Source organism: Heptranchias perlo, chromosome 32, assembly GCF_035084215.1.
Source record: "Heptranchias perlo isolate sHepPer1 chromosome 32, sHepPer1.hap1, whole genome shotgun sequence".
Lineage (NCBI taxonomy): Eukaryota > Metazoa > Chordata > Chondrichthyes > Hexanchiformes > Hexanchidae > Heptranchias > Heptranchias perlo.
The window spans coordinates 7279942-7295051 of NC_090356.1; the positions used below are offsets into that span (position 1 = coordinate 7279942).

At 44.7% G+C, this 15110-nt stretch overlaps 1 protein-coding gene across 1 annotated transcript; it reads right to left on the reverse strand.

Annotated features, from left to right (window-relative positions):
- Positions 1-277: 277 nt before the first annotated feature.
- On the reverse strand, positions 278-13680 carry prxl2b (peroxiredoxin like 2B). Its single transcript, XM_067970273.1, has 7 exons — positions 12930-13680; positions 11914-12118; positions 9830-9881; positions 8031-8094; positions 3155-3230; positions 1535-1659; positions 278-790 (listed from the first exon to the last, which is right to left on the reverse strand). Exons 1-7 carry the CDS (start codon positions 12990-12992, stop codon positions 767-769), a joined length of 609 nt encoding a protein of 202 aa, XP_067826374.1. The 5' UTR covers positions 12993-13680; the 3' UTR covers positions 278-766.
- Positions 13681-15110: the final 1430 nt, after the last annotated feature.

The window sequence follows — 15110 nt, forward strand, 5'->3', positions numbered from 1 at the left end:
GGATACAATGATAATGGAGTTGTTGACTAATCATGGCAATCAATCGCTATAAATTAGCCTACAACTAATTGATCAATTAGTCTTCAACTACAACCTCTCGAACCTGCAAAATGCATCTCTGCTCCAGTCGTCCTCTTTGATTTCTAACTACCTTTTCCTCTGAGAACGAATCATCTTCTGCAATGTTGGACAGTGCTTGGCATCTGTTCACTAGATCTCACGCCGCTGGGCTGTTCAAAAGCAGCAGTGGTAACATTGCCAATGACTGGGGGTAGGCTTTTGGTGTTATTTTAAATCATTGGTTTATTCAAGACACATGGCATTTTTAAAACAAAAAGTTCTATGAGGCAATACAATGTTTACATATCTCACACGGGCAGTTCACGAACATGCCTCCAGTCAATGGTGTGCCAGAGTTAACGAGGACTCGACTCCAGTTATAGCAGGAAGAACAAGTATGCATTTATATAGCATCTTTCACACCCCACAGCCACCCAATTACTTTTGAAGTGCAGTCACTGTTATTATGTAGATCTGGATGAACTCGTTCATCATACCCCAGAACACAAGTGATGCAATGATTGATCGCAATGGAATTTAAGGATTATGCATTTCTAGACAATTATGATAGGCTTTGCCAGTTTCTAAAATGAAGAGTGATCCTTTAAATCCACATTTATTATCGGGGAGCTCCAAATACGACAATTCTCTCCCACATTGGAGGCCGTCTCATGGCCGGTCCTTCGACCTGTTGTTGTTCAGTGTTTTATCCGGTGCAAACATCATTACACTAAAAGATTAAACAGAAAAAATGTTCAGTAACAAAACCCACAAAACTGGATTACAAATGGTCAAAAAACTTTCAAAGTTGAAGGTCAAAGTGAGAAATGAACAAAATCAAGATTGTGTTCTTTTTCCAAACGTTATTTTTGATGTAGAATTACCCTTGCAGGCAAGAACTAAACTTTAGCTCCAGTGGTCAGGTTGGAGGTTCAGATGAGACTACAAAGACCATAGATACAAGTATGACTGAAGAATGCTGTAATACAATTGTGACATATACAGGGAGCTTTTCCAACCCAACTAACTGTCAACTCTTACTTCAACGAGAGGGTTCAATTCCCTCCAATTCCATCTCAAAGTTCTATTTCTCCCTACAGCAAACCCACCCTGATCTCTATCTAGCCCTCCTAAATGCCGAGTGCCAAACCCAGGCACAGAGTGGCATCAGCAGCAGCTTGGGAGCAGATGCCTCACCCATCTTTCTCAAGCTGGAACTGCATATGGTGCAGAGATAAAACCCTTCCTCAGCACTGCACTGGCACCCACCCAATAAAACCAACTGGGGTCAACACCCTCACCCATTAACACAGGAAGGAACGTGGGTTAAATAATCACCGGGCAGAGTGTGTATATGTGTACATGTGTGCACGTGCGGTTGTGTGCATGTGTGCACGTGGATGCATGTTTCCATGTGTATGAGAAAATTTGAATCTTTATTTCCTCCCACTAAAAAATAAATTTGGTTTCTCACCTCTGGCATTTTCGCCTCTTCGACCTTAACCTTGGCTGAAATGTCCAGAATCTGTAGGATGGTTTCTAATGGAACATGGTCACCTGGGGAATCCTGGACAAAATGAAATATCACCTTCTCTCCACCTGAAACACAAGGTCTGGTTTAGCTTGACTCAGCTGGTAGCAATCTTGCCTCTAAATCAAAAGGTTCATGTGTTCTATCCCTACTCCAGGATTCGAGAGTGTAAACTGGGCTGACAGTCCAGGGTAGTATTGAGGGAGTGCTGCATTGTCATAGCAAGGGGCCATCTTTCAATGAGATATTAAACTGTCTCTTAAAGAGAGATTTTATAAATCTCCCTGGGACATTCCAAAGCATTTTACATCCAATAAATTATTTTTGAAGTGTAGTCACTGTTGTTTTGTCAGCAAGCACAGTTGCTAATTTGCATGCAGCAAGGTCTCACAACAGCAAATGAGATAAATCACCAATGGCCTGTTTTTTTGGTGTTGGTTGAAGGAGGAATCTTGGTCAGTACACTAGGAGAACTCCCTGCTCTTCTTCAAATATTGCCTTTGAATGTTTGACATCTACCTGAATAGGCAGGCAAGATATCAGATTAACATCTTATCCAAAATTCGCACCTCTGACAATTCAAGAGGGAGGGCTGCATTTCACTATGAGCCTGGATCATGTGCTCAGCGTCCATGAAGTGGGTCTTGAACCCACAATCTTGTGACTCTAAAGCAAGAGTGCCATCACTGAGCTAAACTGACACTAACAGGTGAATTTCCCTATTAGATCCCAAAGGAAGCATCAACCGCATTGGGTGCTGCTTATATCCTCTGTACTGTGGCCGTTGCTACTTATGTCCTGGGAACTCTGATCAATCCCATAGTTGGGGAACTGCGCCACCTTGTGGCAAGAAGTGTTCACTGTTCTGACTCAACTAAAATCAGCCCAAATTTGAACAAATGTTTAAGTCCCTTGTTGATGAAGCTCCTTTGTAAAACATCATAAAAAGACATTTAATGTTTTTTTTTAATGCAACAGATACCTAGGGAAGGCAAGGAGAAATGCTTTATCAAAAAAGAATTAACTTGCATTTATACAGCATCTTTCACTGCCTCAGGACGTCCCAAAGTGCTTCACAGGCAGTGAAGTACTTTTGAAATGTAATCACTGTTGTAATGTCGAGCAATTTGTGCACAGCAAGGTCCCACAAACAGCAATGAAATAAATGACCTCATCATCTACTTTAGTGATGTTGGTTGAGGGATAAATGTTGGGAAGGACACTGGGAGAACTCCCCTGCTCTTTCTCGAAATAGTGCCGTGGGATCTTTTATGTTCACCCAAGAGGGCAGGCAGGACCTCGGTTTAACGTCTATCCCGAAAGACGGCACCTCCGACAGTGTAGCACACTCCCTCAGCACTGCACTGGAGCGTCAGCCTGGATTATGGGCTCAAGTCCCTGGAGTGGGGCTCGAACCCACGACATCCTGACTCAGAGTATTAAATCACCTATGTGTAAAGGAGTTAATTCACTCAGTACACAGCTCACGTAAACACAGAGGCAGGTGATGTGTTCCTTCCCTCGCTTATTGAATCTTGGGAAGATTTCAAGTTGCATGTTTACCTTTGCCGACAATCAGCATGCCTCCACTCTGCATCACATCACCAGAGAAATTTCCCGAGATCCCATCTTTATTTGCCTGGAGAGAGAACAAAAAAGGATTATGTTTTTTTTCCCCCTCGAGCAAGAATTTCTGCAGGACGCATACTCTTAAGTAGGTAAAGTCAGTAATATTGGTGTCAAACACAAACAGAAATTCCAGTGCATTTACCTCATATTTCACTCTGAAATCATGGCGATGATCTGATCGAGGTGTTTAAAATGGTACAGGGATTTGATAGTGTAGATACAGAAAAACTATATCCTCTGGTGGTGGAATCAAGAACAAGGTGGGGGGCACAACCTTAAAATTAGAGCTAGGTCAAAATTCGGAAGCACTTTTTCACACAAAAGGTAGTGGAAATCTGGAACTCTCTCCCCGAAAGGCTGTGGGGGACAAATGAAATTTACAGAGTGAGATTGGTAAGGGCATCGAGGGATATGGAGCAAAGGCGGGTAAATGGAGTTGAGGTACAGATCAGCCATGAACTGACTGAATGGCGGAACAGGCTCGAAGGGCTGAATGGCCTACTCCTATGTTCCCATGAACTAATAGGTCACAAGAATTTTAGACCTAGTTATTAAATACTGCACAGAATCATTTACATTTTGTTAGCCTATTTTAAAAACGTTCAATTTGCTGCAACAGCTCCCTCTGCAGGCCGCACAGTTGAATACACTGTTATACGCTGCATCACCGCACAAGAATTAGGAGCAGGGGTAGGCCATACAGCCCCTCGAGCCTGCTCCGCCATTCAATAAGATCGTGGCTGATCTTCTACCTCAACTCCACTTTCCTGCCCGATCCCCATATCCCTTGATTCCCCTGGAATCCAAAAATCTATCAATCTCAGCCTTGAATATACTCAATGACTCTGCATCCACAGCCCTCTGGCGTAGAGAATTCCAAATATTCACAGCCCTCTGAGTAAAGAAATTCCTCCTCATCTCAGTCTTAAATGGCCGACTCCTTATCCTGAGAGTATGCCCCCTTGTTCTAGAATCTCCAGCCAGAGGAAACAGCCTCTCAGCATCTACCCTGACAAACCCCCTCAGAACCTTGTATGTTTTAATGAGATCACCTCTCATTCTTCTAAACTCCAGAGAGTACAGGCCCATTCTGCATTGGTTTTCTGTGTGGGGAGGGCCAGCTGCAAATATTAACACGCTGCCAGGGAGCTCATCCTAAATTTAGGGTCAGCTACCCACAAGAAACTATGCTATCATTACAGAGGACATGTCTTATAAGTGTACAGCAACAGAAATAACAGGGTAGATTTTAACTCCAGGCACGGAATGGGCAGCAGACATGGGGCAATAACAGAGTTAAAATTGCTGTGCACCACTCACAGCCCGTTCCTTCCAGTGGGAGGTCTAGTCCTTTACCATGCCGACGGTGAGCTGCACGCCCCAAGTTTGGTCTGGGGGGAGGGCGATGGTGGAGGGGGTGCGGGAAGCCCGGAGCGTCAGTGGCCCACATTATTTTTGTGGCGTCTGCAGGGATGGGGGGGGGGGTGGGGCGGAATGACTCCTACACCTCCTGGCCTCACAATAATAGTTATTTACTTGCGTGTTTGTGGCCTCTTCCTCTTCACCACCCGGTTCAATTGGGCGGAGTGGGCACGGTGCATGTTCCACCCATTAGTCCCTCGAAATTGGATCTGAGTCCATATACATCGTAGGACCCTGATTTGCACAGAATATTGAGGCTCCCGCCTGATTCAGGCGAGCGTCCTAGCGAATATAGCGGTGAAGTGGGGAACGGGGCAGCAAGATGTGCACAGCAATTTTAACTCCGCACTGGCCCCATTTCCGCCAGGCAGGCCGAGTTAAAAATTGGCCCTAATGCATTAATATATCACTAAGTACTGAAATCTGAACAGCAGACTGTAATCTGATAGTCTCTGGGTTCCCAATTTGAAAACTTATGCATTCTAATATTACAGTAGTGTAGAGGTGATGTTACTGGACTCAATCCATAGAACATGAGTTCAAATCCCACCATAGCAGTTTGAGAATCTACCCCAAAAAATCTGGAAATAAAAAGCTGTGTCAGTAAAAGCGACCGTGAAGCTGTCAGATTGTTGTAAAAGCCCAACTGCTTCAGTAATGTCCTTAAGGGAAGGAAACCTGCCGTCCTCACCCGGTCTGGCCTAGATGTGACTCCAGTCTCACACCAATGTGCTGAGCTCCTAACTGCCCCCTGAAGTGGCCGAGCTAACCACTCAGCTGTAACAAACCACTACACTTAGAACTTCTGTGGTTCAAGGAGAAAGTCACCCACCACCTTCTCAGGGCCACTATGGATGGGCAATAAATGCCAGTCTTGCCAGCGATGCCCACATCCCGAGAATGAATAAAAAAACACGACCAAACCATAGCATAGAATACAATTTATTACAATACCTCCTGAAAGGGAGTTGCTGCACCTGTTGATTTTTCCTATAATCCTGGTTAGTTTGGGATTTCAGAATTAAAGACATTAAGCTCCCCAGTCTAGATCATCTGGGATCTACTTGATGAGGATTTTTTTTAAAACGTTGAGAGTTCAGAAATACATCTGTGCAACCTGGGGGTCACAATTGACCAGAAACTTAACTGGACCAGCCATATAAATACTGTGGCTACAAGAACAGGTCAGAGGCTGGGTATTCTGCGGCGAGTGACTCACCTCCTGACTCCCCAAAGCCTTTCCACCATCTACAAGGCACCAGTCAGGAGTGTGATGGAATACTCTCCACTTGCCTGGATGAGTGCAGCTCCAACAACACTCAAGAAGCTCGACACCATCCAGGACAAAGCAGCCCGCTTGATTGGCACCCCATCCACCACCTTAAACATTTACTCCCTTCACCACCGGCGCACTGTGGCTGCAGTGTGTACCATCCACAGGATGCACTGCAGCAACTCGCCAAGGCTTCTTCGACAGCACCTCCCAAACCCACGACCTCTACCACTTAGAAGGACAAGAGCAGCAGGCACATGGGAACAACACCACCTGCACGTTCCCCTCCAAGTCACACACCATCCTGACTTGGAAATATATCGCCATTCCTTCATCGTCGCTGGGTCAAAATCCTGGAACTCCCTTCCTAACAACACTGTGGGAGAACCTTCACCACATGGACTGCAGTGGTTCAAGAAGGTGGCTCACCACCATCTTCTCAAGGGCAATTACAGATGGGCAATAAATGCCGGCCTCGCCAGCGATGCCCACATTCCATAAATGAATTTAAAAAATCCAAATTCCTTTAAGTGAAAAGCAGAGATCCAGAGAAGGCAATTGTGTAATTAGGCTTAATGTGACTATACCCTGCATTCCTCTCTCAGCTTCCAAGAACAGAACATGGCCTTTACTTTCAGGACCAAGATGCACATTTAGCTTTAACACAGATGACATTGGGGGTAATTTTAACCTAACTCGTCGGGCCAGAAACCCACGGGATCGGATGTAAACGGCGGTTTTACACCCCGCCCAATATTACTCTCCACTAACTTCCGTGGAGAGTAAAATCGGGTGGGCTGTAAAACCAACACTGCACCCAGGGTTAAGATAAAATTGTCTCCAATTTGTCTTGAATTAAATATATATAGGGGGTGGGGAAACAATATTCACTGAGCATTCAGTAAGCAAGAACAATCTACACTGTGCCCTGAAATGCTCCAGCATGCAGTACCACAGTCCACAAGGTGGGTTTGCACCCAATACTCCAATTAGCCATCAATCAATAGATACTTTTATATTGGGTTAGGTGTCATGATAGTGAGATATGCAACAGTGATATCTACCCTCAACTCTCTGAAAACAAGAACACAAACTTACATTTATATAGTGCCTTTAATGCAGCAAAACATCCCAAGGCACTTCATAGGAGCGTAATCAGACAAAATTTGACACCGAGCCACATAAGGAGATATTAGGACAGGTGACCAAAAGCTTGGTCAAAGATTTTAAGGAGCGTCTTAAAGGAGGAGGGAGAGGTGAAGAGGTTTAGGGAGGGGATTCCAGAGCTTAGGGCCTAGACAACTGAAGGCACGGCCGCCAATGGTGGAACAATTAAAATCGGGAAAGCGCAAGACGCCAGAATTGGCCAACAATGCAATGCCCTTTGGAGGTTCTGGAAGGGTACAATGTCAATGACTAGGGACAGGGCCAATCCAGTCTTGTAACCCAAGCGTTCATTCCTGGGATGAGGTTTCATGTACCAAAACGGACTCAGGCAATACTGATAAACAAGGTTGGTAGGATTGCAACATAGAATCAAAGAAATCTACTGCACAAAAAGAGGCCATTCGGCCGAATAAGAGCTAGCCAGCCTAATCCCACTTCCCAGCTTTTGGTCCGTAGCCTTGTAGGTTACAGCAGTGAGTTCCAGACCCCCACCACCCTCTGGGTGAAACAATTTCTCCTCAACTCCCCTCTAATATTTCTACCAATTACTTTAAATCTCTGCCCCCTGGTTAGTGACCTCTCTGCTAAGGGAAATAGGTCCTTCCTCTCCACTATCTAGGCCCCTCACAATTTTATACACCTCAATTAAATCACCCCTCAGCCTCCTCTGTTCCAAAGAAAAAAAACCAGCCTATCCAATCTTTCCCCATAGCTAAAATTCTCCAGTCCTGGCAACATCCTCGTAAATCTCCTCTGTACCCTCTCTAGTGCAATCACATCTTTCCTGTAATGTGGTGACCAGAACTGTACAGTACTCAAGGTGTGGCTTAACTAGTGTTTTATACAGTTCCAGCATAACCTCCCTGCTCTTATATTCTATGCCTCAGCTAATAAAGGCAAGTGTCCCAGCAACAGTTAGAGATTGTCTCACTACCAGCTGCTGCTCACCTGGGTAACAACTTGTCGCACCTTCTGACCCAACGCTGCTGGAAGAAGATTGAATGTGTTGTACCTGGGAGCAGAAACATCAGTTAGTATTGTTTGGGCATAAGTCGCTTTTTCTTTTTCTCCTCCTCAGCCTTTGCTCTTGTTGAAAGGCAGCAGTAGCTTTTGCTACCAGAAGTGCAAAACACAAAACACACAGAAAGCTAAAAGTGATCCACAATTCCAGGATGCTGGGAAGGGAGAGGAATTTCCCCTTGTTCCCTGCAATAGTAACAAGGGAGAGTCATTCCCAGGGCCAGTCTATTGTGTTTTCTAGTGCCTCAGAGTGATACTAGCAGAGCCTTTCCACTGTCACAAAATAACATTTTGGGATACAGTATATGAGTAATTTGAGACATGACAGGTGGTAAGTGCAGCATGTTTGGAAGGAACAGATGGCTTTGGACCTATGGTTCCCAAAGCTCTCCACCACTGCGGTTTTCCTCATGTCATGTCCAGGTCTGTCGTAGACCAATTGATAGAGATTGATTGCCATGAGTAGTCAACAACTCCATTATCATTGTATCATATTCCTGTGTCTCTAACCTACCCTTACCAGCTGCTGGCAACGGGATGGCCCAGGGACCCAAAATGATATTATCCCTATGATATATTAAAAACAGTGGGTGGTCTCAGGGCGCTTAACAGTGCTGCGTCTATGGGTGATACTAAACATAACGTTATGTGACTAATTGAGTGCATCGGGGCACCACCTAATGTTACTTCATGGCCCCAAATAGCAGCCTCAGCAATCTTCAGGTTCCCATTGATGCTTTCCTAGAAACCGGCTGAGTAAACACACAAAGACAAATCAACCGCTGCAGTCCGTGTGGTGAAGGTTCTCCCACCAGATAAATCAACCTGATTTGTCTGGTGGGAGAACCTTCACCACACGGACTGCAGCGGTTCAAGAAGGCAACTCACCACCACCTTCTCAAGGGCAATAAATGCTGGCCTGGCCAGCGACGCCCGCATCCCATGAACGAATAAAAAAAAAAGTCGTGAGAACTAACATGTTCGCATTCCTCAGCCACCGAAACTTCTTTTTGGCTTTCGGAAGTCGGTCAGCCAAAGTACTGAAATGGGCTGTGAAGCACAGCAATGGATCGAACGTGAAGGAAAGATCCGGAAAATAAAGATCAGCACAGTGAAATGAGGAAATGGAAGAGCAAAGTAAAGGGCACCTGCACAACAAACATTTCCTCAAAAATTCCAACCCACAGCCACTGAATACTAATCGCGTCTGGACACTATGTAAACAGACCAGAGATCAGACTTCGGAGAATGAGTACTAAATGGCACAACTAAGCCCAGTACCTGTAACAGGTCAAAGACTACCCACTCCCATCCCGAAAATATACACCGGACAACCCCACCTAACCCAAAATCGAGTGGCTTTAATTCTCTCCGGTGAACTCACATCAGCACCGGAACTCGATTGCACTAAGTGGACAGCCCACTGACCCCATGTATCTCCAGAGCTGAAATTATAACCGTCCACCCCTAGCAACACTTCAAAACCCCCACCAACTGACTGGTTAACCCCCCTCCCCACTATGCAGAGACAACACACACATAATCCCAGACAATGGAGAACAGCCCACCTTTTGTTCAGGAAACACACTTTGGTGATCAAGATATTCACCCAATGCAAGTTGCACAAAACCTTCCCCCGCCTCCCCATCTCCCACTGAGGACAGAGGTCCTACACCACCCTCCATGCAGATCCCTTCACCTCTTCATAGATTTGGTTTCCTACTTACCGTTTAAATCCCAAGTCTTTGTAACACTGTTTCTTCTCATCAATGTACAGATCTACAGAAAGACAGAACCAAAGATCTTCAGACACTTAAACCTACAATGTCGGGAACCAGACTGGTAACCAACAAATCATATGGAAGTATCAGAAATGTCCCAGTTGAACCACCGCAAGCAATAATCCAATCCGATTTCTGGGCCAGCTAGGCCTCCTGTACACTAGGGCACTGTTGATGATTGACCAGCCAGGCTCAATGACGGACCTGGAGAGATAAACACATCACCAGGCCAAGATTCTTACTACTCGACCTCAAGTAACCCTAAGAGCCAATGACCTATTGGGTCATAGGTGGACAAGCAGTAGGAAGCCTCGTTCTGCTCCTGTAGATATGTGATGGTCCATAAACCCTTGGCTCTTTCCCAATAATGTTCACATTCACTGGAAGTGAGGTGTGTCCACTCCACATCAGGTAAATGGAAAGTATTTATGTGGATTTCTAAGAAGCTTGTTTGATGACTTGTGCAAGATTTCCTGCAATGTCAGACAACATAATAAGAATAATCAATTTTTCTGTGTTTCCAAATACATTATACAGGATATAGAATTCAGTAATCAAGCAGTTTTATGGAAACATGAAAGAATACAACTTAAGCACAGTCATGGTTTGAGATTTTTACCCATTTGGCCCAGGATTTTCAGGTAAAGTTATTTCCTGTCGCTATGAAACTCCAAGGAGCACACAAGTCATTCAGGATGTTGATTCAGATCTTTAGCTGGGATACCGGACAAACTAGTTAACAGAACTGTGTATATTCACAATACCATATCAGTTTGAGACAATGGAAGGTCATTAACACATTCTAGTCAAGGTTGCATCGATAATGTTGGATCGATTTCATTCATTGAGCACAGCGGGAGGCCTAACTGGCCAGAGAATGTGGTTGCTGTGGCACCCACACCAAGTGGGGAGGGCAGGTTTCTGTTTCAGGGCAGTAGGTTTGATTGACTGCTTAACAAACTAATTCTTTAACACAGAGCTGAGGGATAGGCAAAGGTTAAACTTTTGACTTCCTCTCTCCTTGGGGAAGAAAGGATAGTCTGCCGCAGGTTTAAGTTTGGGACAGTCGGACGGAGACAGGCAGAAAATGCTATCTTTCTAAGAAAGTTCTAGTCAGTCAACAGTACTGCCTATGTAAACTTGTCATGCTATAATTACATCCTCCCACCAGTGGTAACACTGCAGCACCTCTACTGGTGGGAGGGTGCAATTATAATGTGACAAGTTTACATAGAAAGTGTTCATTATCAATGTGGCATTGGAATTTATAAAATTCCAACCCTTTCATTCACACCTACCTACCTATAGCTTGCTACAACTTTATTTTCCTGAGAGGGCATGAGGGAGTAACACTGAATTCCAGCACAAGCGAAGCTACTGAATAGGCCAAGAAGTGAATGCGGTGAGATGCAGCAGTCTAGAGAAGACAATGGATAGAGGTAAGCTGGGAAGAACAGGAAATATATTGTTTTATTGGGCAAGTTGGCCTAGTCTCTGCAAAAAAATCAGCTCAGTGCATAAAATGAAAGTGGTATCAGTAATTTCATAGAATCATATAGCACAGAAGGAGGCCATTTGGCCCATCATGCCTGTGCTGGCTCATTGTAAGAGCTATCCAATTAGTCCACTCCACTGCTCTTTCCCCATAGTTCTGCTAATTTTTCCTTTTCAAGTATTTATCCAATTCCCTTTGGAAAGTTATGATTGAATCTGCTTCCACCACCCTTTCACGCAATGAATTCCAGATCATAACAGCTCTTAACATAAAATTCTCTTAATTTCCCCTCTGCTTCTTTTGCCAATTATCTTAAATCTGTCCTCTGGTTACCAACCTTCCTACCAATGGAAACAGTTTCTCCTTATTTACTCTATCAAAGCCCTTCGTAATTTTGAACACCACCGTTAAATCTCTCCTTAACCTTCTCTGCTCTAAGGAGAACAATCCCAGCTTCTCTGGTCTCTCCACATGACTGATTTACAAAACACCCCATTTTATAGTCCACAATAGCCATCTTCTCTGTGGAACTTACCGCCTTTGAAATACTGCCCTTCGATGAAGTCCTTCATTCCCAGCTCCTCTGGTGCGACACCGACCAGGTGAATGTCATTCTGCTCAAAGACCTCCTTCAGTTTGCTGATCTCCTTTGCAGTCCAGCGACACACCTGACAGCCGAATCTCCTCAGGAAAAAGATCACAGAGACATGCTCCTGCCACAGAGACTTTAGCTCCACCATCTACACAAAGATACAAGTGCAAACATTTCTTATAACATGACTCAACAGCCCCTCTTGCTTTTCTTTTGGGCGGAGCTTAAGGGGAGATTTAATAGAGGTGTTCAAAATTATGAAGGGAGTAAATAAGGAGAACCTCCCAAGCCCGTGACCTCCGCCACCTAGAAAGACAAGGGCAGCGGGCGCTTGGGAACACTACCACCTGCACGTTCCTCTCCAAGTCACAGACTATCCTGACTTGGAAATATATCGCAGTTCCTTCATCGTCACTGGGTCAAAATCCTGGAATTCCCTACCTAACAGCACTGTGGGAGAACCTTTGCCGCACTGACTGCAGCGGTTCAAGAAGGTGGCTCACCACCACCTTCTCAAGGGCAATTAGGGATTGGCAATAAATGCTGGCCTCGCCAGCGACACCCACATCCCAAGAATGAATAAAGCAGAAGATGGACAAGACCAGTTCCTAAGCCAACTAGATTGAAATTAGTCATTAAAAAAGAAAGAAAATAGTTTTACTCCATTCACATGTAGCTGATTTGCTTGCCTCCTTTCTTTAAGACCCCATATCATTGTGGGGTTCGGTACCACAGGTACTGGCAGTCACTGGCTGGGCCAACTGGCCATTCCAAAAAAGTAAGTGTGCGGGAAGAGGTGAACTAGTTTCTGTTTTAAAAATAAAAATTCAACAACATTCATTTCAATGGGTTTACAATCTAATTTACTCCATCACAAAATAAGTTAATTATTCTATTCAGTTGACTTTCAAAGCCCCTGTTTCACTTAAGCTCTCATTTGACAAACACAAAACCATTACCTCTCCCGTCTGGATACTTTTTATAAGGTTCACCCCGATTTTAGTCAGATCCACCTCACTCATGCTCACAGGTGAATACAGCACAGATCACTCTGAATGTCAATACTGGCCAGTTACACTGTGGCAGTTTCTCACTGATCGGTTACACTGTTGCGGATTCTCACTGATCGGTTACACTGTTGCGGATTCTCACTGATCGGTTACACTGTTGCGGATTCTCACTGATCGGTTACACTGTTGCGGATTCTCACTGATCGGTTACACTGTTGCGGATTCTCACTGATCGGTTACACTGTGGCAGATTCTCACTGATCGGTTACACTGTGGCAGATTCTCACTGATCGGTTACACTGTGGCAGTTTCTCACTGATCGGTTACACTGTTGCGGATTCTCACTGATCGGTTACACTGTTGCGGATTCTCACTGATCGGTTACACTGTGGCAGTTTCTCACTGATCGGTTACACTGTTGCGGATTCTCACTGATCGGTTACACTGTTGCGGATTCTCACTGATCGGTTACACTGTTGCGGATTCTCACTGATCGGTTACACTGTGGCAGATTCTCACTGATCGGTTACACTGTTGCGGATTCTTTTTGATCGGTTACACTGTGGCAGATTCTCACTGATCGGTTACACTGTTGCGGATTCTTTTTGATCGGTTACACTGTGGCAGATTCTCACTGATCGGTTATAGCTTATTCCGTGCCTACACCCGAACTTCCTGACGTCTCCGCGTAAATGAGACGCCTCACGCAACGTTACCAACCCACTAATCGCTGTCCACGTGTCGTCAGCGTAAACAATTTCGAACCAATGAAGCAGCTGCTAAATGATTCGTAACGTTGCTGTTGCATAAGGAGCGCGGAGATTGCGTCTTGTATAAAATATGTTAAATGTAAGAAATGTTGCATCACGTGGATAAATTGCAACAATTCCTTTAGTTGATGCTGATTCATTAAAAAAAAAGAGGTTGACAATCCTTTCTTGTGTTTGAGGTGAGGAAAGACAGGATAGTCACTTGCCAGGGACAACAGTAATGAATTGCATCTTTTCCATTGTGCCCCACAGGGCAATCGCCCCCCACCCCCCCCCCCCCTTAGAAACAGTAAAAGTAGAATCGGTTCACAAGGGGTCCACATTCCCCTTTTACATTATAATTCCAGGAGAGTCTGCTAAGTGACAGGTAATTTTGAATGAAGCAAAGATCTTGGTAGATCTTTCACACGGGATGTCGTAGACGGACAACACAGATCTCAGTTCATCCATGGAGTTTAGATCCCCTGCTAACGCTGAGCGACCAAAGCTGTGGGACGTTGTTCATGTTGCAACCATTTCCTTGTCATAAAACAGACAGAATTTGACTGATATCACAGCAGGTGAGGAGATCTTGGGCTGGTTTTACGAGTACATGTTGCCCGCAGGCAGCCTCCCCCGCTGACTGTGCATATTGGGAAATTGTGGGCTCACGGCCAGTGATTTCAATGGATGAAAAATTGTAGGCCAGACGGCGGCAATTTCCCAATATGTGCAGCCAACGGGTCAGGCTCCCTGGGGGCAATATGTATCCGGAAATTGGCCTCAACGTCTCGCTATTTCCTCCATACATTCCTCCTAATGGTTTGGCATTCCAAGAGATTTAAAAATTGCCTATCGCACAGACTGTCAATCTGCATATGTTAACATGCTGTCCTAGCCGCCAAGCAATTTTTTTTGCCTTAATTGGTTTCTGACCAAATGCAATGGAACAAACAAAGAAAACCCAATTGGAATAGACGTTTCCCATTGAACACACTGGCAAGTTCTGCTTGTGCATCTAGTTATGTGCATTGGTCAGAAGAATGGGTCCTTGCTGGGACTTAGCTGGATGAAGCTAATGTTTAAAATCAGAGCACTGTCTCCCTCTAACCACAATTTCCATACATCTTTCATTTCTGTCGTCTGTTCTCAGTTTTCTGTATCGTTTTAAATTTCCCCAACATCTTTCTTGCATGCGGTCAAAGGTAGCGATAATTGCTTGTTTCACTACATCGTAATCTGCATTATGTTTTGGATCGACTCCAGACAACACAGTAAGCACCTTAGAACTAAATAAATGGTACAGGCTTTCGGCCCCTGCTTCTCTTGCCCCTCCATTACGGCTGGCTAACAATTCCAATGCCCTTAAAAATAGTTTCTT

Bases quoted from the DNA above. Each gene is read 5' to 3' on its own strand.
- prxl2b (XM_067970273.1), bottom strand. From the start codon at position 12,992: ATGAGTGAGGTGGATCTGACTAAAATCGGGGTGAACCTTATAAAAAGT. The intron at 1,660-3,154 runs GTAAACATGCAA...CTTGTGTTTCAG, and splicing joins CATGCTGATTGTCGGCAAAG to GTGGAGAGAAGGTGATATTT. The intron at 791-1,534 runs GTGAGAAACCAA...TTAATCTTTTAG, and splicing joins AAGAGGCGAAAATGCCAGAG to TGTAATGATGTTTGCACCGG.